Source organism: Ursus maritimus, unplaced genomic scaffold (genome assembly GCF_017311325.1).
Source record: "Ursus maritimus isolate PB19 unplaced genomic scaffold, ASM1731132v1 scaffold_8, whole genome shotgun sequence".
Taxonomy (NCBI): Eukaryota; Metazoa; Chordata; class Mammalia; order Carnivora; family Ursidae; genus Ursus; species Ursus maritimus.
In genome coordinates, this window is record NW_024426996.1 from 8,091,953 (window position 1) to 8,115,468 (window position 23,516).

The following is a 23,516-nucleotide window of genomic DNA, read 5'->3' on the forward strand; positions in this document are numbered from 1 at the left end:
TGGGCACTAGGACCTGGTTTTCTGAGGAGGCAAAGAGGTAGTCGTTATCCACTCCTGCCTTCCTCACCAAGGTGAGCAGAGGGAGGGAATTCTGGGAGAAGGAATAAATAGCATAGACATCTTCAAAAACCAAACGCTGCTTTTTCAGCCATTTAGGCTTTGGTAAAGAGTGATGGACCCAGCCAGGGTGATTTTGGAGTTCCGGGAAGTTTGAGAAACCTGGGTCTTCTTCAGAACGGTACAGTGAAAAGCAGGAAGCTTAGTGACTTGTTCAAGATGTAAATAAAACAGATAAAGGAGTCTCCAGCATTCCAACAGAATTGTCTGATTGATTCAGCAAGGTGTAATAAAGGAAAAAAAGATTCAAGGATGAAATCCCATGTTGAAAAAAGAATACCTGTCACTCTAGGCTATCCTTTGCCATCTCTCTTGGAAATTTGGACTTAGTGAATGGAAACCAAAGAATGAGGAATCTTAAGACAACCTCTTTATAGTCTGGTCTATTCACAGACATAGTCTTATGTCCAACATGTTCTTATTTTTAGTAATTACATATAGAAGGGATTTTTTCCTTTTTTCTTTCCTTTTTTCTTTTCTTCTCCCTCTACTCCCCTCTCCCCTGCCCCACCACATACCCCTTCAGGCTATCTGAATATTTTGATTTGTTCGTTCAACAAATATTTACTAATCTATTTTTATATACCATGCATTATAAGTGAAACCAACTTTGTGTCTTATTGTTATAGTTTAGAGGGAGAGTATAACATTAATGAAATTACTACCAAAAAAAAAAAATTAACAGAGTTACAAAGAGTTCTAGTGAAAGAACACAGTGAAATAAGGAATTACATTGTCCTGTAAAGCCACAAAGTCCGTACTAGATGTCATTGCTGAGATTAGATCATAAAAATAGTGCGATATCTGTTCTTCTCTATTTCTTTCCATGTATTTCTCTTAACTTTATCATTCTTTTTCAGCCTCTACAAAATGTATTTAATTCTGAATCCTTCAGACACAGGTTCTATTTTCCGATAGAGAACTTAATAATTTTGATAAAATGGTTTATGTAGAGCTCCTGGAAAGCAGGGACTATATCTTATTTATCTTTGTCTCTCTGGAATTTAGCACAATGTTTAGCTTATAATATATGCTCAATAAATAGTTGAGTCAAAGCTAATGGTTTAGGTCATTTTACCTTTCTCTGATCTCAGATACCATGTAAATTTTCACAGGGAAATAAGGATTGCTGAACCCTAAATTCAAAGAAGCAAGACTAATAATAAGGAAATATTTTAGGAAAAGGAAATTACTCTTAAAATGACAACTCACTTGGCAGCTACCTGCTATACCTTTCTTATGGTGAGCTGCTTGGGGAAACTTACCTTCTTTCAACACATAGTTTGGACTTTGCTTTATGTGGTGTTGGTTTAAGATAAGCTGCATTTGTGTATTTTCTAATTTTATCTTTCTATGATTCTAATGATAGTTTTAGAATAGATAGTAATTTGTAAATTGCTATTACTGTCCTTTTTTTTTTTTTATTGGCTTCATTTCCTAATGTTATTTCTTTTCTTTTGGAAGTATTCCTTAAAATAGTCTCTCTCTTTACGATGGCTTCTTGCCCAGATTTGTTGAATTCAACTTTCCAGGAATATCCATTAACTTAATTAATTTTATAAAAATACCCTCCACGTATTATTTAACCTAAAATATTTTCAATTATAAAATGCACAATTGTTTTTCCTACCACTAATAAAGATAAAATATGCTGCCAAATATAATTGCGAGGAGCCATTAGTTAACTGAAAGACATACCCTGATTTAACAGATATTAAAATGTTAAAAATTGTATAGTTTTGAATTTATAAAATCCAGAAAAATCACCGTTACAGCTTTACCATAAATTTCCAATCATACATTTATACAAAGTTTTAAAATTATTTCCATGGTAATGTCAAAGGAATACTATGTTGCATACTTACTATAGGACAATGGTATTGCATTTTCTTCAAAACTATTCCGAGAGCTTTAGAAGATAACTGTTAGAACAGAACTCCCAAAAGTCAGTACCTTTGTCTGTTTTGTATGCACCCCAAGCACCTAGAAGAAGGCACTCAATAAATATTTCTCAAATGAATTTATGAGTGAATTCATGTTTCATTAGAGACTCCATGTGTCTGTTTTAAGCAAAACCAAATCAAGCAATAAGAATTACTAATCAGTGAGCTCCTTCTAAATGCCAGTTTATGATTTTAGACATCTTGTACAGCATAGCTTCCTTCTTGATGAAGACTTATTTTTCACTTGGTGCCAACTTCTTTCCATTATATTTCCATAAGTATTATAATAATATTTATAACTCAGTGATGTTTGCAACAACTTTTTGTGAATTACCATGAAAAAACTGAATGATGTAATTGGTCATTTATGGCTATCCATAGTTGCACTACTTTGGAAGTTAAAAGGAAAAAACAAATGTTAACATATGCCTTGTAGTAATACACTTGGTCTACTCAGTAAAAAGTAGAGATTAGTGGGCCAATATAAAAATAAAAAGTTTACAAGAAGGACTAAGTTTGTAGGGTCTGAATTTTATTCTCATTCCATCTTCTCCCATTTCTAAGACATTTATGTAGCTTTGGAGATGGCTGAGTATAAAATTATCCATATATGATACTATTTAGAAAAATGCTCCTAAGTTATCAATCCCATAAATTTGGAGCTCTCACATCTCAATAGTTATATTTAACTAACTAACTAACTAACTAACATGAGTTCATTCTGATTCTTAAGGCAGAATATCAGAGAGGCTAAGGACATGGCCTCTAGAGCCCAAATCTCTGGGCTTGAAACTTATCTCCAGCTCTTATTAGATATATGGTCACAGAAATTTAGCTAACATTTCTGTGCCCTATTTTTATCCTTCTAATGTCACTGATACACCGCTTGTAGGGTTTTTATAAGGACTAAAAAACACATGTAAACTTTTTAACAGGTCCTTTCAAATAGTGGATGCTAGTGTTGGTTTTTCCCTATTTCGCTTCTGGATCCACTGTGCCCTTCACTGCCCTTCTTTGTGTCTGGCAGTCTGACCTTTACGGTCTTCCTTACTTGGGTTCCCTTGCCCCCTGACTTCTGGTTAGATTGTCACCTGGAGACAATGAAGGGATGGAAAGACAGTGGAGTGAAATTGACGTAGCCCCTCTCCCCACTCCCTCACTGCCTGAGTGTGCTCTGGCAGTGACTTTTTCCTGTATGGAAGTTCACAGCTACTATTGAATGGTCTCTCACCCTTGGTTCTAGCTGGTGCCAAATCTCAGTGTTACTTACTCCCCAGGCCCCATCCGACTTCAGGGTCGTCAAGACTTGCTGTGCATCTGGGCCCTGGTGCATCAACACCCCTGCTGATTCCTTTAACCCTATTTATACCTTTGTTAACAATCCCTTTATTTGACTCTCTTTCATTAACCACTAGTGTGTACCATTTATTTTCCCATGGGATCATAAACGGTATGATGCTCAATTATTTCGTTTAAAATAAGTATCAGAGTATTTCTTTCAAGTCAACGAAATATCATTAATAGTGATAGCAATGGGGATTTCAAAACTTAGGTAAAGAAAATCAATTTTATTAACCTGTGTGTCATTATAGCATAAATGTCCTCAGCACTAAAGAAGGCATGTGTAGAACTGGGACTAGATTGCGGTTAAGATGGAATAAAGATGGAGACTTGCCCTCAGGGGCTTTACACATGAACCGTCCTCCTCCTTCTCCCTTCTTGACAGAGTTGGAGGCAAGTACATGGAATAAAAGAAGTGGAATTTATGTGGCCAAATCAAGTTCAATATAAACCAAATCTAAGTTTCAGGGTTTAGTGGGCATCAAGATTTTCCGGATTAAGGGGAGAGTCATTCTTAGCAGAAGCTTGCAAGGCCATGTAAGTAAGAGCTAGATCTGGAAGAGTGCTTATAGGAAATAAATAAGAAGGTCATGGCTGGTTTCCATTCAAACAGGAATTACAGGAAGCAACAGGAAGCCTCCAAAATTATTAAGTAGAATGGCTGCATATTGTGGAGGTGTCGTAAGAGTAAGGACCTTTTACACACTGATAAGTCCACATTTCCTCACAGAAGACCTAGGGAAACATCGTTTCTATACCTCCACTCACTACCATGTTTAGGATCTGTGCAGGACTGAGCTTGTAGGACACGGAGGCCATTATGAGTCATGAAGGCAAGACTGGGGCATGAACGCATTACCATTAGCTGAAGCAATACCATTTCATGCATAGCAATCATTTTGTTCAGCCAGGAAAGGAATTTAAAATAATTTGCCATATTAAGTTTTCCCAATAAAACTCACTGTCATCTTATTCAGAGTTAAGAATTTTTAACCCTCAAGCCAAATAAAATCCTATAGATACCTCAATTCTCATACTTATCACAGTAAGAGTAGAGAGAGTATAATTTTTTCCCAGCCAACCTCTGAGTGTCTCGGTTTCCTCTTCTTCATCCTTGGAATCAGAAAAGTATCTATTTCTTGGAAATACTGTAAGGACTAAATAAGACAATACAGGCAAATAACTTCATAAAGTACATGACATACAGTAAATACTTAATAGTTCTTGCCTGGTTTTCTTTTTGTACCTGCATCTCCCAACAAGATTCTATGTGTACCTTGAGGTATGAATCTACCTATAAGATGAATACATATACCTATGAAATAGGTGTATAATGTAATAGGTATATGTTATTCATTACGTCTATCATACAGTAAAGTATTAAATAAATATATGCTTAGTGACTAAATGAGATTAGCTTGCCTTAGAAATATGAAACTCAAAGACAAAAACAATGTAGATATATTGTTTTTATTGAAGTTGTCTCCTGAGATTCCTTGTTAATTACTAGAAAGGAGACTATTAATAGTTCACTCCACTTTAAATGTCTGTCTTTTTTTTTTTTTAATATTAGCACATCATTGCAAATGCATATCCATAGCCTTGGATGCATACAGAAGCACCCTCACATTCAAGTTGTCAAGTACTCATAATATAATTATTTGCCAAAAATTAAAAATCTTATCAAAATAATAACTAAGAATAAATGATAGGCACCAAAAAGGGGGGGATAGACTACTCATGTGAACATACTCTTACAGAGAATAATACAGATCTTTTTTTTAAACAATGAAATCATGTTGAGTCCACTTAATTTGTATTAAACAATGTATAAGGGACAGTCATTGCTGTTATAAACTTTGCTAGATACTCAATTGACAGCAATTAAAAAAAAAACTGGTTTCTTCCATCTACTAATTCTGCAATTTATTCAGCCTATAGATAAGACTTCTTCAAATTTAAAAACAAGTAGGCTTTTCTGGGGGCACCTGGGGCTCAGTCATTGGGCATCTGCCTTCAGCTCAGGTCATGATCCTAGGACCCTGGGATCTAGTGTTAAGTGCTGGGCTCCCTGCTCAGCAGGAAGCCTGTTTCTCCCTATCCCACTCTGGCTGCTGTGTTGCCTCTCTCACTGTCTCTCTCTTTGTCAAATAAATATATAAAATCTTAAAAAAAAACAAGTAGGCTTTTCTGAAGAAAAATAAAGTTAACAACTATGGACGTTTTGAAACTGACTATAAAATAGCATAAGCCTAAACTCATAGAAATAATAACAAGGGAGAAAGCATATTTTCCTGCTTTATGGCTATTTAGACAGTATCCATTTGAGTATTTTGCTGTTAAAAATATTTATATTAACATGTATTTTTATATGTTTAATAAAAGAGAAAATAATAATATACAGAATAATAATAGTTAGGATTTGATTTTCTAAGTAAATGTAATTGTAATAAATATTTTATATGCATAATTCCATTTAATATTCACAGAATCACCAGATGGTAAGCTTCATAAAGACAGAATCATATCTATCCATTTCTTTATTCGTTAGTGGTCCCCAGTAATCAGCACGGAGCTTGAATACAGTTGATCCTCAATAAATATTTATTAAACAATTGGATGATCTTTCATTTGAAGTAGGTTCTTGCTAGAAAAGCATTGTTTTAGTCTGCCAATCTTTGAGTATTACTGAATGTCCTACATTTGTCCTACTCTACACTTGCCATATTAAGTTTAATCTTTGAGTATTACTGAATGTCCTACTCTACCCTTGTTTGGCATGGTTACTCTTATTTACGCATACTTACAGTGACAGAATGCCGGAGGGAGACCTTTACTTTATCATGTATAGCAAACTGGGCCTAAACTGTCTCAGAAAGTTACTGACAAAAGCATGTAATTAAAAGTAAAGCCTGCAAAAATCTGATTCTGATCCAAATAAATTGAAGGTTGGAAAATATGACCATTAACCATATGTTTGAAAGCACAGTAAGGATTTGTTAAAAGTTCTTTTAAGATTATGGCATCATTTAATAAAACATAAAGAAATGAAGGATAAAGTAACTTCTAGAAGCCAGAACCAAAAGGTTCAGGTCAGACTTACCAGAACAGTCACCACACGTAGAACCACTCCACGCATGTTATTCTCTAGTTTCTTGTCGGTCAGTGACCCGTTCAGCCCTGTGACAGGATTCCAGCACCCAAGCTGAAAGGTAAAATAGCTTGGTCACTTTCCCGCCTGAGGAACAGTCCAATCACCCATGCAACAGTCTTTCAGAAAACTGTGCGATCTCTCTTGGAATAACTGGTATAGGAAGGGTCCTGCACAGGTTTTCTTTTTTAATAGCAAATGAAGCAATCAGAAATTCCATTTCCTGCTTTTAAATATCATTATATGGCATATGACAGTATCCAATATGCTTTAGGAGACTCACTAAGGACATGGACTTAATAAGGAGTTATAATACACCAATAACTCAGTCCCAGTAATGCACTAATTGGAAAAATAATAGCGCATATAATTCTAGTATAATGTCTGTTCTTAATATAATTCAATTATTATGCAAGTTAGATATTATAGTTTCAACGGTTTTAGTTAGATATTACACTGCTTTTATTGGAAAAAATGACAAGATTTTTAATACAGTTAGAAGGGTTCCTGCTTTTATTTGAGGGGAAAAATCATGTATATGGCTTTGTTGTTTTCAAGTATTCACAGTACATACAACAATATAATTTGCCTTTTTTGTCAGTGCTATCAATTTCCTTGGAATATTCTGGCAGCAGTCTTTCCCTTAAAGTCTTGTAATGATTCACTGCTCTTTACACTCCAAATACTGGTTTAATTTTACATCCTCATGTAGTTCTTAGCTCTTGTAATATCCAAATCTGAGGGCTACCCGTTTTAAAATCACTGCCTATAAATCACAACAGGATAAAAACTGATGATTTTCAATTCAGAAATAAGGAGAAAAAAAAAGAGATTGTGACTCGAATTAGCAGATAACTCAAGGAGCAAAGCTGCAAAGAGAATGTTGTAATGCACATCTTGGGAAGAAATGTCATACTATTAATTCTGATGATAGATCAATGAGCCTTCACTTTGGGGAACCTATTCCATATTTGCATACTTAAAAAATGTAACAGATTCGTCCTATTTGGAGACTGCTCTAATTGACTGAATGGTTTATAGGGCACCTGCCTATTTGTGCTGCTTCCTCCTGAAGACTAATTTATTTCCTTGTATTGCATTTTTTTTTTTTTGTGGCTTCCAAAGTTGGCACATACTGGCAAGTCTCCTTCACAAATAAAAGATTTAGGTGCTTCCTATTAAAACTCAAGTTTCTCTTTGAGTCCCCAAGAGGTGTTTAATTAAGAAACCTAAAATGTACACAGTATATCTTAAGGGTAGGGATGTCACAATATAAACAAAAAACCCAGCTTTTTCTGTATTAATATAATTTGGAAAGGGCTGCTAATTGCAGGTTTCAGCTATAAAAGCACATTAAATTCATACCATGATATGTCATTCTTAGTTACCTAAAAAGTCTAATTAGAACTTAGATCCAATTAGCAAATCCAAATGTGTTCAAAGTCTAATTATCAGAGATAGTGTAGCCCTCTTGTTCAATTTAAAACCTTATGAAATTTCTTTTGAGCTTTTGTTCTCTTCTCAGGTCAACCAAAGTCTATGCTCAATTACATTTCTTGATGTGCACTTTTTCTAGTAACTTTTTCAGGAAGATTTTATTTTCTTAGACTAAATTAATACTGGTGGAAAAGTGGTTTATGACATTAAGTGAAGACCTAATACACTATCCACCTTTTACAGTTATATTACTTAATTCTAAGCTTAATGAATAGCTTTTAGGACATCACGTTGTTCAAAGTAAATATGGCTAAGCTGCCAAAGGAATGCAAGGATCTCTTTTTTTGTGCTCCTTGGTGAATCTACTGTCAGTTTGCCTAAGTAAATGACATCTATTAATGCCAAGTTGACCATAGCATTTTGGTGTATTGACTAGTCAAAATATTTATTGCTGGAATAACATTAAAACTTGAGTAGTTTATTTCAACAATGCTCTGGACAAACATTTAAAAATATATAATTTCCAGCTTCTTAATTATGTCTTCCTTTAAACATAACTAAATGTAGTCAATGGTTTAAAAATTCTAAGGCACTCAAATATTTGGAGTTTTGAAATAACAATAATAAAACATTTGTCTTCAGACCTGGGCAATAACTTAAACATTTGTGTACATATGTGATGTGTACATATATAATGTTTCTTCCCACTTTAAAAAAAATATTTGGCCAAGTTCTTTCTCATATATATTACAAGACATCGTTTTCTCCTTTGCCTGATGGCTTTTCCCATTTCTATTTTCTCTCTCTCCTCACGCCCCTTTGCTTGCTATTTGACTCACGTGTCTTTTGATCATAGCACTTGTAAAGTTGTTTCTGTTCATCATAACAGCAGTTGGGATTTTAGGGTTGGTAACACCTTTTACTTAATTCAGTTCTTCATATGTACAAATCTAACACTTAAGTTAGCTGCATATTAGCTATGGACACCAAGAGTTAGGAATTTCAGAGACTGAATTTTGAGGTAGAGAAAGTTTAGAATATAGATTATCTGGAAAACTACGAATAAAATATATCCACTTGTCACATATCAAAATGGGGCAAAACAAAGAAATCATTCAGAAATTAAAATAGTACTTATTCCCTATACTGTATAGAACTATTTTTTTAACATTTTTTGGAATAATTTTTAAGTGTTAGTGATGATACTGAGCTCCTTATACCTGATCTCATTTAAGCCTCAAAATAACTTTATGAGAATGTGTTGTTATAATTCTATAAACATAGAATCTAAGGGCTCATCTAAAGTCACATAATTACTAAGAGATGAAACTAGGATTTAAACTAGTGCTTTTAAAAATCCATATTTGGGGTGCCTGGGTGGCTCAGTTGGTTAAGCATCTGCCTTCAGCTCAGGTCAAGATCTCGGGGTCCTGGGATGGAGCCCCACATTGGGCTTCCTGCTCAGCAGGGAATCTGCTTCTCCCTTCTCCCTTTGCCTGCCCCTTCTCCTGCTTGTGCTCTCTCTCTCAGGTAAATAAACAAATTCTTTAAAAAAATAACATATAGAAGTCCAGATTCAGTGCTTTCAACTGCAGTGCTGTTTTATAGCTTATGAATTTTTTTCATAAATATGATCTATTTAAGGTAGGTAGACAAAATATTATTCCTATATTTTAGTAAAAAAATAAGACTCAGAATTGTAAAGTGGTTCCCTCAAAAAACAGCTGGTGAATTCACATTTTGGCAATACAATTGAAAAGGCAAATCATCATCATCATCATTTTTATTTAAAATAATTTAATGTGTACATAGTACATAGTATATATTAATCCTCTGAGGTCTTTACTTATATATATTAATTAATTTACTTCTCAACACAATACAATGAGAAAGGCAACATTATTGTCTCCATTCCACAGAAGGGGAAACTGAGGATTGAGAGGCTGTGCTCCTTCCACTGTGTTATCTTTTATCCATTTAAGCAGTCAAGAGGCATTGAGTAGAATAAAGAAAGTAGTAGAAAAATGAAATGGAAAAGAGATTCTCAAAAACATTTCTGGAAATCTCTACTTTGTGTCACCAAATTACTAAAGATAAGGGTGGAACACATTTCATTCATCCTAAGTCTGTTGATGCTTCTCAAAATATATACTAAAGATAAATGAGGAAATAAACAACAGCAACACACGAGAAAATGTTGATTATTCACACCTTTTTGAAGGATTTTTGAAGTTCCTTAATTTCAAATTCCTTAATTTCTGTTCATAGCCACTCATCTCCCTGAGGTTCCCTTCAAGCTTTTCTGTTTGATTGTAATAGCTCCTTTCAATAATAAGCAATACAAATGAGTTAGGTTCACACAGATTCAAATTGAATTTGTATCTACAACAGGTCATATTCCTTGCAGCGTGAGAAGATTGACAGGCACAGTGTTTGATAAAAAAAAAAAAAGCCTAGAACAATTTCATTTACGTTCAAGTGTGAAGCTTATCTAACTACTTCTCTGGTTTCATTGTTAGAAATTCTATTAACTTGATTTCTCTGGATATGTGGAGAAGGTTGTTTTTGTCTGATTGTGTTTTTATTTTTGTTCCTCCCCCTCCTTTTTTTTAAACAATGAGGCCAGAGACTAAGAAAGATAATGCACACAGAATCTTATAATGCTATCTATTCAGCTGAGCACTTTCTAATAAAAAATAAAAAATAATAAAAGTGACCCCTGCAGCACATGAGATTTACAGAAAGTCATACTGCTGATGGCAAAACAAGATTCACTATCTCCCATGGTCTGACAGTCCAGAGAAAATCTAGAAGGGATTAAAAAAATAAAGACCAATTCAATTTCCTTTCAATTACAGTATATTGATTTCCTATAGTATTATCCAGTTACTGCTGAAAGTCACTTTAAAATCTTAAAAATGCTTAATGCTTTAATTATCCCCTTCATTGGCGCTTTAGCAATAATAGTCTTGTTGCTCTCTGCTAGAATCAATGTAATAGCTTGTGTTCAACAAAATGGTTAATGTAGTTGCATGAGGATAGTAATACGCTCCTAACACGATGTGTTATGTCACTAGTAAATGACCAAGTTTTAGATCTTTATCTTTTCCTTTCAATATTTCCTCTTTTCATTTGTTCATGGGCTTTAAAGGATGACGTTTGACTAGGTTTTGCATCACTATTTTTCAGGCAGTGTTACAATGTCAAAAAAGAGCTGAACTGTTCAACTTTAATTTTACGCTTAATAGTTATAGGCCTTAATAACAGGAGTCAAGAGAGCTCTTAATCGAATACCAAATGGGATTCCGTACATTTATTAGCTCGTATTCATATGGAATAACCGAAGCCTGGCTATAGCACGGAAGCTCCGGCTGCAGGACACAAACTCCCCACCGCACTGTGGGCTGTGTGCTGCCAGCCACTACGTTGCCTTTATTGGCTTTCTCAGCCTTCAAAGCAAAAAAGGGAACAATAAGGCATAGGCAAAGTAGCTGAAAGCTAACCATTTAGAAATGCACAGCATTTATTTGGTAGATATTACTTCTATAATGGGATAGAAAGTGTAAAAAGAAATACACATGGCAGGTTGGCTCAGATACATGTTTATAGAGTTAAATTGGAATGTTTCTTTTCTTTGATATGTACAGAAATGTAATAATCTTTTTGGTGATATTTCCACCTGTAAAACAGGTTCGATTTGTACGACTTGCTCCCTAGGGGATGATTATTTCCTCCTAAGATTCTACTCCTACAGCTTGGGCATTACCATGAAGAAGTAGATTACGTGAAATAGCCTTAGCACTTCAGTTTCCTTTAGGAGAAAATATCTTTGAAAAAAAATCAGAAAAAATATCCCCTGATTCCGCTGCTTACATTTCCCTGTATTGCTGCTGAAACAAAATTTCTGTACCATGTAACAACACACATGTAAAATAAGATGAACTTAGCTGATATTCACAAATGAAGAATATAAACATGAGAAGCTATAGATCCAAAAAAATAGCCCAAAGACGTTTTATGCAGCCATAATAACTACTCTCAGTTATCACCTGGCATTTAACTGATATAATAATATTTTACCATTATTATAAGTTTTCCCTTCTTGTATAATTCTTGTTGGTGTAAAATTACTGTTACACTATATCAAGAGGCCATATATCATAGTGGCTAAGATCACAAACTCTAGAACCAGACTGCTTAAGTTCAAGCACCTACTCTGACACTTGCTGGCATGTGTCATTGGGCCTCAGTTTTCTCACCTCTCAAAGGGGTATAAGTGACTTCCTCACAGGATTTGAGGGATTATTAACTGACTTAATATATGTCAGGTATTTAGAAGTGTTCTTGGCACATAACGACTAAAGAAGTGTTAATTATTATCATTCCTATAAAATCAGCACTCTTGTTTCTTGCTGAGCCTCATCATTTGGAGTCCCTCCCTAGTTTCAGCGTGGAAGCATGCCTCTAAAACTATGTTCTCAACGTTAGCTACATATTAGAGTCACCCCAAAATTTTAAAAACTTCTGATGTGCCAGCATAAACCCAGAACAATTAAGTCCAAATCTCCAGGGATGGGATCCAGGCATCAGTATTATTTATGGCTCTCCAGGGGATTGCAACCTCTAGCCAAGATTGAGAAGTGCTGCTCTAAAGCTTGCCTTAACACCCAGGGAACACAGTCTCATAGAATGGCTACTTAACCTTATTGATTGAAGGCATCATTTTCACTGGCTTCCTTTACAAAAGTTAACTAGGGACACTTTCTCAAACAAACAAACGATTTTATTTTTCTTGTTCTAAATAGGATAGGAGGCTATAAACCTTATCATAGTATTGATGTAATAGAACATGGTAGGTCCCAATAAATAGCTGATAAATTAATTGCATTCATTAAAACTCCTGTTGTCCTCTTTCTTCTCCCTCTTTTTCTCTTTCTTTCTCCTTCTTTTTCTTTTTCTTCTTTTTTTTTTTTTGTCTCTCTAGTTCAAACTGAATGAAAAACACAAAACATCCCCTATCTGAGATCGTGTCCTGTTATTACATTGTACCCTTACCAATTTTTATAATTCTTCAGGGTGATTCCCTTCACTCAAATTCTACTACCTTTTTTTTTTTCTGATCGGATTTTTTCCCTAATAATATTTTAGCATTTAATGATTACAACCTGATAAAAGTTGCTGGATTTTCTTCTCTTTCATTCTTTGCTATCTCGAGATGTTTTAAAGGGGGAATCTTCATTTTAAAACCACATTAGAATTCTCTTTCTTTTCTTGTCCGTTAAATGATTAACCACTTAAAGTCAGGGGCACCCTCTTAATCATCTGCGTGCCCCGTGTCTATTACAGTGTTTTGCATAAGTAAAATATTTATTTTTTTGAAATTACGAAGTTAACGTACACTTAAAAAGTGTAATGTAAGGCATTTCTATTGTACTGTAGATCTTTGTTCCCAAACAATCTAAAATCTGAAGTCCAGACATCTTTTTATATTTTACTATCTCTTCAATTTTCTGCTTAGATAACTCAAAGTCACCTCAAATATCTAAAAGAGTAAACTCATAATCTACCTCCTACCATCCATTCTTCCACTAGCCAGAAACTAACAAATCCGTCTTACAACCACACATATCTAATCCATTGCCAATCTGCCAATTTCCCTTCCAAAAACAAACTCCAGAATCCATTTAACCCCATCTCCTTGCCACCAGCCTAGTTAAGCTAACTTCATTGCTTCTTTTTTACAGTCTTCACTCTATGTTGTAACATAAATTTAGATATGATGCCGTCTAAAATCTTTCCACAGTTTTCTGTCATTATCAAGAGAAAGACTAAACTTCTAATGTGGCCAACCAAGACCTGTGATTTGTCACATTTTACATGCACAATCTCATGTCACACCACATTCTCTCTCAGTGTTTGAACTTCAACCTTACTCATTTGCCTTCAGTTTCTTGAGTTAGACATAATCCTCCTGCCTTAAGGATTTAAACATTATTTCTCAAACATTGAAGGATATCAGAATTACTTGGGAGTGAAAACAAAACAAAAAACCAAAAACAATGCCACAGCTATATTCCATGCCAACAAAATCAGAATTTCTGAGCATGAAATGAAGACACAAGTATTTTTTAAAGTTTCCAAGATGGGGCACCTGGGTGGCTCAGTCGGTTAAGTGGCTGACTCTTGGTTTCAGTTCAGGTCATGATCTCAAGGTTGGGAAATCGAGCCCCACAGCATTGGGCTGTGCACTCAGTGGGGAGTCTGCTTGAGGATTCTCTCTCTCCCTCTCCCCATCCCCTGCACCCACCCCATGCACATGGGAGCATGTGCTCTCTCAAATAAATAAATAAATCTTAAAACAAGTTTCCAAGATGATTCTAAAGTGTAGCCAAATTTGAGAATCAATGGTTTTGATATAATTCTCCTTGATTGGAAGAATCTAGACACCTGCCATTCTTCAATGAATTACTGAGTTCACTCTTACTCATCCTTTAGATCTCAATGTAAACATATATAGGTTAGTGCAAACCTTCCCTGATTACCTGTCCCAACCTCCCAGGTTAGCTCTTGCCCCTCCAATGTAGTATCATGTTCCCCTTCTTCATAGATTAACATTTATTGTACTAATTATCTGTAAGTTTTCATCAAGTCAGGAAAAATTACTGTTTTTGTCTCCCCACTACCTTCTTAAATACATAATTCCTGGCACAAAGTAGGACTTCCATTTTTACTGAATACTAAAACAAATTTAGATGATTTTTAAACAGGAAACTTCATACATCTTGCAGTGATTGCTGATTATTTTTTAAACAATGCCTTAAATGAGGATCTCAGTAGATAGCCAAGATGCTATGCTGCCAGCTACTAAATTTTTGTTTGTTTGTTTTTGGAAATGTAGATTTGCAACTGTCACTCTTCCTGGGTACAGAGAGGATAAGCTCTCCATAATAAGATCAAGGAATGGTTTTCAGAAACCTTCAATATGAGGAATGATGACATTACCTAACACTGTAGAGAATAAAATAAGTTGTTATATTAGTCCTATCATTTGAACAATTATATAACAACTACAACAATAGCAATAATAAGAGTAAAACATAACCTATGATGGATGTTTCTTATATTCCAAGCCTCATTTTAGGACATGTACCTACACTATCTCACTAAAAGGAGAACCACAAAATATCCATGAAATATGAAGTGTTGAAACTTTAGGAGATAAAACATTACCCATCTCCAAGGGGGAAAGCTCTCTCAACAATGCAAAATCCTCTTGAAGAGTACAGCTCCTGGCCAAAAACCTATGAATGACTTTTTGGGCCTGAATCCAGGCAATTAGGATGGCTTTACCTGACAGGCCTATTGAAGGCAGTTGTAGTCAAGAACTCAGGTCCCTTTGGCTGCCCCCATTTTTAGGCAGTATCTGCCTGCTTAGCCCAGGAGGCTCTATTCAGAGGCCTCTCTATCTGGGCCTTGGCCTGAGGCCTTTCCCCAGGAGTCTCTGCTGAGAACATCCTGGTTGAGGGAGGGGGTAGCCTTGAAGACACCTTCCTGTATTCTGACTTAATACTTTTCCATTCCTAGCCCTTCCCTTCATCCTTTCCTTCCTCCTCACCCCTGCACCAGTCCGTAAAACTGCAGGAGCCTCAGGGTTTGCTCCAGCAGTGAGACAATTCCTCCACATGTGCTGATATATCTGACTCTCACCTAGTGTCATTCTGTATGAAAATAAGGGACACTGAAGGAGCCAGGACCTTCTTTCCAATTTGCTTTTCCTAAGTGAATAAAGGCTTAACTGACTTTCATTTTAGCTTGTAGTCTTAATTGACTACACCCATACCCAGCAGCTCAGCTCTACACAGCTCAGCCCTTGACATTTCTTACTTTGTAATGACAGTTCACCTTTATTGAAGACTTCCTTCGAGGCAGGCATTGTACCAAAGCCCTGGATATTATTTAATTTACTTTTTTGCTATAATCCTATTAGGTGGATACTATCAATTATCCTAATTTTAACAGATGAGGAAATTGAGGATTAGAAAGATTATTGACCTCTTCCAGATTACTCAGCTCATAAGTGAAATCATCAGGATTTGAACCCAGGCAGTTTAGCAGCAGAAACCACCAGGTGATTCTGACCTCAATCAATAGGATAATTTTTCAGAAGAAAATAGAGCAAGGGGCACACAAACAGTCCCAATGGTGTTTGAGTGCTCATTTTCTAGCAGTAGCTCTACTTATGTTTTGGGGTCCTTGAAAAACTAAAATTTATTTGCATAACCGACCCCCCTTTTTTGGCCTCAACTATTCAAGTTGGGTTTCTGTCATATGGAACCAAAAGATTTATAGCTGATTACATGGAAGCTGTGCTAGGTTTTGTGAATGCATTCTATATGTCAGTGTAGGAAAAGGAAGATATTGGTGAAGAAGTAGGGAACAGTAAAGAATGTTGGACTGAGAATTTGAAGGTCTAGTTTTTATTTCAAGTAAGGAATTGATGCAAATAAATTCTAAACTCTTTTCTTGCAACTATTAGTGATTAGGTCTATTTTGTGGATAGTTTCTTATAATATGAGCAAAGCCACCTCCAATATATATAAAGCCAACCAGGATTACTGATATTGATAAAGAGAAACCCAAGGAATCCTTTTTATTGCCCTATTAAACTACAAGTTCCACAAAGGCAGAGATTTTTGCCTGTTTTGTTTACTGATTGATACCAAGTACCTATACAGTTCACAAATAATAAATATTTGTTGAATGGATGAATGGGTCTTATTTTTCTCAAAAAGTAAATTAAATTTCAGTTGCCTAGAGGCCTCTGTGGCATGGGGGTTTTATCTCAAGGTAAGAAATAAATCAGCTAATTCTCATAAAATCCTGTCTAGCTTTGTGATTCTACAATTGTTTAATATGACTGGATTCATACCAACAGTCATTCCCGATCAAGAGAGGATTACTCATTCAAATTTTCCAAATAACTCTTGCCATAAACAGTATAATCAGCCTTTGCAATCAGTTGATCTGATGCTAAGGCTGACATGATACTATTGTCTAGGTCACTGTGCAATTCTTCCTTTCTGGCTCCTTCTTTATCAGATGCCTGTGCTTAGGCTCAAAATGAGGATGGAGTGCTGGGGTTTCATGGATAACTGTAAATCATCAAATGATTGACTATGCCTCTGAGCATTCTTACCAGCTTTGAAAATAATTTTTATTTCATTGCAAAATATTACAAACATTTATGCAATTGAGACTTCCATAAATCAGGCATGTTTAGAAATGCTAGCATACTTCAAAAAAGAGTTCTTTACGGATTTACATGTTTTTCTAATTACTCTTTTAAAATTAATGATCCTAAATACTTTCCCCATATTTACTTCCACTGGCAATCAGCTATAATCACACACACACACACACACACACACACACACACACACACACAATAAGCATGAGGAATGGCAGGAGTATTTGGAAGAAGTTAGGACTAACTGATCACAATAATTTGCAAGAGATTTAGTGATAAATAATCTACTGGACACTCATGCAATAGTGTGCACAGTTTTAATACATTATTTTCCCATCACTCAACATTTATAATCAAGAAGACATTTATTAAATACCTGCTGTGCTAGTGTTATGGGATACAAGGGTGCATGGAACATCATCTTTCACCTCCAAGAATTTATCTTTTTGAAATGACAAAGCAGAAAAATTTTATAAGCAAAAACAATACAACAAATTCCCCTAGGCAGTATGTTACAAATTCCTAAAAAGACTGGCATAAATAATAAGTACTCAAATTTTAAAGAATGTAGATATTCATGAGAATGAATCAAATCTCATCAAAGAAAATGACAGAAAAACAGACCGTTGTGTAGTATTCTGTCCGCAAGATGGCCACAGATAATTCCTCCTGTGTCTGTGCATGCATACCAATCAGGAGGTAGAGTCCATTCTCCCTCTCCTTGAATCTGAGTTAGCTCTGTGACTTGCTTTTACCAATAGAATTAGGCAGAGGGGATGATATTTGATTTCTGGGCCTGGGACTTAAGAGATCTTATAGCTTTTGTTTTCTCATTTTTGTAAGCCAACAATCAAGTAAAAAAAAAAAAAAAACAAGGCTAGAAGACTGAATAACGAGAGACTATGTGGAAAGAAAAAGGAGTCACATGAAAGAAAACTACGGGACCTTAGCCAACAGCTAGCACGAATGCCCCAGACATATGAGTGATACCATCTTGAATCCTTTTGATCCCAACTGAGCTATCCCAGTCAACACCATGTGGAGCAGAAGTGATCCATCCCTATTGAGTCTTGCCTGAATACAGATCTAGTGAATCCTTAAAAATAGAAGCTTTTGTTTTAAGCCAGTAAATTTTAGGGTGTTTTGTTATGCAGTAATAAATAATTGAAACATATGGTTTAGGGACAGTTAATGGTCACCTTTGCTTCTGAAATTGACTAGACACCCAAGCCTTCTAGAAGGCAGTAGGAAGTTGCACGTGTATGAGGGATATTCTTTCCTTTTTCCAATACTTTCCTTTTTATCGTAAAGCTTTTTAAAAAAAAAAGTTTCTCTACTGTAATTCAGATAGGCATTTCTGTATGCACTTTCGTCTTTGTTGGACCTGATTGAAACACTTTCAAAATTATCTATACTTTGGAAAATAGGGCAAATTAGATCATGATTTGTGTTCTATGGCTGCTGTGACAACCAAAAACTCAATAGATTAAAAGAACAGAAATTTGTTTTCTCACAGTTCCAGAGAACAGATCTGCAATCAAAGTGTTGGCAGGGTCATGCTCTCTTGGAAGGCTGTAGGGGAGAACCTTCCCTTGCTTCCTCCAGCTTCTTGTGGCTCCAGGAATTCCTTGGCTTGTGGTTAACTGCCAGCCCTGCCTCTTTCATCACACGGCCATCTCCCCTTCTCCCTTCTATCAAATCTCTCTCTACCTTCCTCCATAAGAATATTTATCATTGGACTTATGGCTGACCTGGATAATCCATGATAACATCATCTCAAAATCCTTATCTTAATTATATTTGCAAAGACCTTTTCCCAAATAAGACACATTTGTTCCAGGGATTAATCTGTAGATATATTTGTTTTTTGTTTTGTTTCATTTGTGTGGGGTGGCAGGAGGGTGGAATTCAACTCACAACAGATCAAAGTCCATAAATTCTCATTTTAGGATCAAACATTCTATCAAGCCATTTTAGTTAAAACACAATCTCTTTGAGGAAAAGTAGTTTTATGAGATCCATATCCACTGGGGACAATTGCTTTTTCTGCATATATTGATTGATTTAAATTTCCTCAAATTAGAATTGAAAAAGCACTTGCCAACCACTGATGAGTTTGCTCTTGCTGCATCTCTAAATTTAATCTTCTGTGGTACTTTTTATCTGGGGCATTATTCTAGGTTTTAGTTACTCACTTGCCTCATTCCCCCAGTAAAATCTTGAGCTCCTTGATGGCTGGAATCATCTTTTTATTCATTAAAATACGTCCAGCACTTTTTTTTTTTATCACTAACATATCATAGATAAGCAATAAATGGTTGTGATCTAAAATATCTGTTTTTTTTATTCTCAATACATTGTCCTTGGTTTAATGAATGTATGAGTGCACTTATATTATCCCTTAGACATATCTGGATGCATTTCAAGTATACTTTTTTGTTTGCTATGGAGAAAAACAGTAGGAAGAGATCTCTCACTTCTTTACTCCAATGTATGTTTGGCTTTCTAAAGGCAACTGTAGAAATTGGAGGCTATGTGTGACTACCTGCAGTCAGACATAGATCCTAAAATCAGAATGAGTAAAAACGTGCCCACTTCAAATATTTTCAAATAACTTTTACAGTATGTATTTTTATCAGCATTTTAATTTAGTCAACATTTTGGTTGGTCCTTAATTCTTTTATATTTAAATATATAATTTGCCTTATTTATAATTGCAGTAAAAAGAAAAAACTTTTAATAAAAGTAAAACCTTACTATGAAAACATATTTTCCATTGTTTTGCCTATCATATCCACTATGTAAAGCATATGGATTTCTTAAGATATCTTTCCTTAATATAAAGAACCAATAACCAGGTATCATTCTTGTCTTGCCAATAATAATCCAGATTACTGGTTACTGAAAATGAATTCATTAATCAGTCTTAGCTTTCCATTATTCGGAATTATTCGAATTATTCGGTGGGTAACAGAGGAAGTCTTGTACAGGGATGTTCTGTCCAACTGAGGATATAATGTTAAGCTGGGAACTTACTCAAGAAGTTATCCTAATAAACGGTAACCTTTCTCAAAAGTCAAAGCAAAATAGAGCACCAGATGCACAAAGGCTTCAAGCCAAAGAATAAAGAAACAATTTCAAAACAGACACTTGGGCGCATTAATGATTCCCTTCACTAAATTAATAAAATCCAGAGTTATAACTTATAGTAACAATTATGGAATCCTTACTACAAAAATAGTTAATAAACTTCCCTTACATGATACAGCTTTAACAAAGTTTATTTCTCAGAAATATTAACTCAATCATTATACTGGACCTTTCCGTATAATCCTCTGTTAATACTGGAGATGTCAGGTGCTTTTTCTTTATGTGGAAACCATTTTAAAAACTTATTAAAATCTAAATTCAATATCAAGAAGTAATAATTTAGTTAAAGTAAGAATTACTCTATGAATTTAAACATATTAAATTATTTTCAAAATACACAATACAGAAAATATTCAGATTAAAAATTTTGTCCAAGATATGAATTTTTTGAGAAAAAATGTTTATAATAGTTATCGTATCTACCATTTATGGAAGGCTTACTGTGTTGAGTATTTACATTCATTATTTCATTTAATCTTGATCACCAAGCGCTCTGAGTTATAAACTATTAAGTCAAGCTTATAAAATCACTGAAATTTAGATTTTTTGACCTGAAAATTTAAATTACATATGTGGGAATATAGATGCAGAACAATTTTGTCTTAGATTCTATTCTTGTTCATTTAATCCACAGGCAATCAGAAGATTATCCGTTTTTCCAAAATGCTTCTTAAATGCAAGGTTATTGTAGAAAGTAAAATAGAAACTGTGGATTTTGAGATTTATTTTGTTTCTGGCAAAGCTGTTTTCTAGTCTAGAGGGAAAAGACTCTTGAAACACTTCAAACATCATCTCAATCCTCAAAAGTGTTATTACAATATTTTATGCAGTCTAACTAACAGCTGGATTGAACATATTTTGAAATATATTTGGGACAGGAGGGCATAAAATGGCAAGCACTGTTGTGTGAAGTCTAAATTTATTGATCTGCACACTGTCAGAGAACCACCTGGACAGGTTAGCACAGGTGACAAGAATATTGTGCTAATGAGGGTAGCATCAAAGTTTAATACTCACATAAAGTAGTTAGTTTGGAGAGCTGAAACACTTTCCTTCCACCAGAGCTCGCTCTCCTACCCTCAGTCAGCACTCCAATGCACATAATTAACCTTACAAGGAAAACTCAAGAGACATAAACTGACCCATCAGAACTCATCATCACCACAGGGAAACAACTAAAACATGTACCAACTACTAACTTTGTAATCATTTATGAAATTCAAAATACTAATATAAGCCTTTTCAACTTTTTATTATGGAAATTTTCAAATACATATAAAGAGAATTGAATCATGAACCAAAGTACTCATCATCCTGCTTAAGCAATTATCAATTCATTTTCCATCTTGTTTATTTAAACCCCCGACCCTTTTTTTGCCACCATCCCTATCAGATTTATTTTGAAATAAATGACAGATATTGGGGGCACCTGGGTGGCTCAGTTGGTTAAGCATCTGCCTTAGGGTCAGGTCATGATCCTGGAGTCCTGGGATCGAGCCTGGAGTTGGGCTCCCTGCTCAGCGGGGAGTCTGCTTCTCCCTCTTCCTATGCACCGTCCCCCCCCAGCTTGTGTTCTCTGTCTCTCACTCACTCTCTCTATCAAATAAATAAAAATAAAATCTTTTTGAAAATGCCAGATACTATACAACTTTATTTTTAACTATTTTGTATACATCTCTGAAAATTAAGAAATCTTTTTAAACATAGTCATGATATCATCACCATGTTCCCTAAAATTTATAATTTATCATATTATCAAATGTAATCAGTATTCAAATTGCCCTTATTTATACAAATTAGGATCCATATTTTACAATAACTAACATGTCTCGGTCTTTTTATTTATGGGTTCTCCATTCATATATCTTGTTTTGTCAATCTATGTGGCAAAAAAAAAAAAAATTAGTTATATTTTGTCTTTTCCCAAAATCTAGATATTGCCGACTGAATCCTTCTGTGTCACTTAACATGTCCCGTCGTCTGCTGTATTATCTGTTCATTGGTAAATCTATGAGATTGATATAATTCAGTTTAATATTTGGCAAGGGTTTGTATTGTGTCCTTTAAACAGAAGGCACATAGTGTCTGTCTTCTCTCTTAGCAATATAATCAGCCATTAGCATTCATTTATTACTTTCATTAGTGTTACGGGCAGAACTGTGTTCCGCTAAAATTTGTACATTGAAACCCAAACCCCCAGTACCTCAGAATGTGACTATATTTGGAGATAGGGCCTTTAAAGAGGTAGTTAAGGTTAAATGAGTTCATCTGAACGCCTCCTAATTGAATCAGACCAGCGTACTCATAGGGAGAGGAGATTAGGCTACACAGAGAGAGATCAGAGATTTGAATCTCTGGAGGAAAGACCATGTGAGGACACAGAGAGAAGGTGGCCACCCGCAAGGGGACAGGCCTCAGAGAAAACCTGCTGACACCTTGATTTTGGACTCCCAGCTTTTAGACCTGTGAGAAAATAAGTTTTGATTGTTCAAGTCACCCAGTGTGTGGTAGTTTGCTATGGCAGCCCTAGCAAACGAATATAATTAGTGATGGCAAAATGCCAATGCTTTAATTTTATCATTTCTTCTTCATTTGAGGACTATTTAAATAAAGGAAAAGCTTTCCTTTATTAATCATTTGGTTAACCTGAGGTGCAGTTTGTCTTCACAAAAAATAAATGGACTCATCAGCATCCTCTAAAGAAGGTTATATCATGATTATTCATGATTCAAGTATATTTGGTGCTAAATAGAAAGTGCTCTGGCTTCCTCTCCTCAGATCAACCCTGGAAAAACTACAGAGTGAAACACAGATTGCAGAAATTTATACAGCATCACTGTGGAAAACTCCCAGAAGGGGAGATACTGAAGTGGTGTGTTGGGAGTAATGCAGTTGCAGTCTGGGGAGAGGGCAGCTGGACATAACAATGAACAGATAGATTGGAGCATTTCAAATTCAGCTATTACCTCTTTCCACGTGTTGACTTGGACTATCATTGCCTGACCCTTTCCTGTTGAAATCTGATGTAGTTACCCATAGCACTGATTAATTTATGGGCTGAGTCAGTGCAAAGAACAGCAGAGTAGGACAAAAGTTCTGCTGGGATATGGAATTGAAAAAAAAAAAAAAA

The 23,516-nt window shown here is 35.2% G+C and overlaps 1 protein-coding gene across 1 annotated transcript in view; it reads right to left on the reverse strand.

The window, feature by feature from the left end:
* The window catches only part of GRID2 (glutamate ionotropic receptor delta type subunit 2), a 502,073-nt gene that overhangs the window by 204,379 nt on the left and 274,178 nt on the right, over positions 1-23,516 (reverse strand). The window contains exon 7 of the mRNA XM_008707154.2: positions 6,505-6,606. Within this exon, the coding sequence (XP_008705376.1) occupies positions 6,505-6,606 (102 nt within the window). The remainder of the gene's footprint in view (positions 1-6,504; positions 6,607-23,516) is intronic.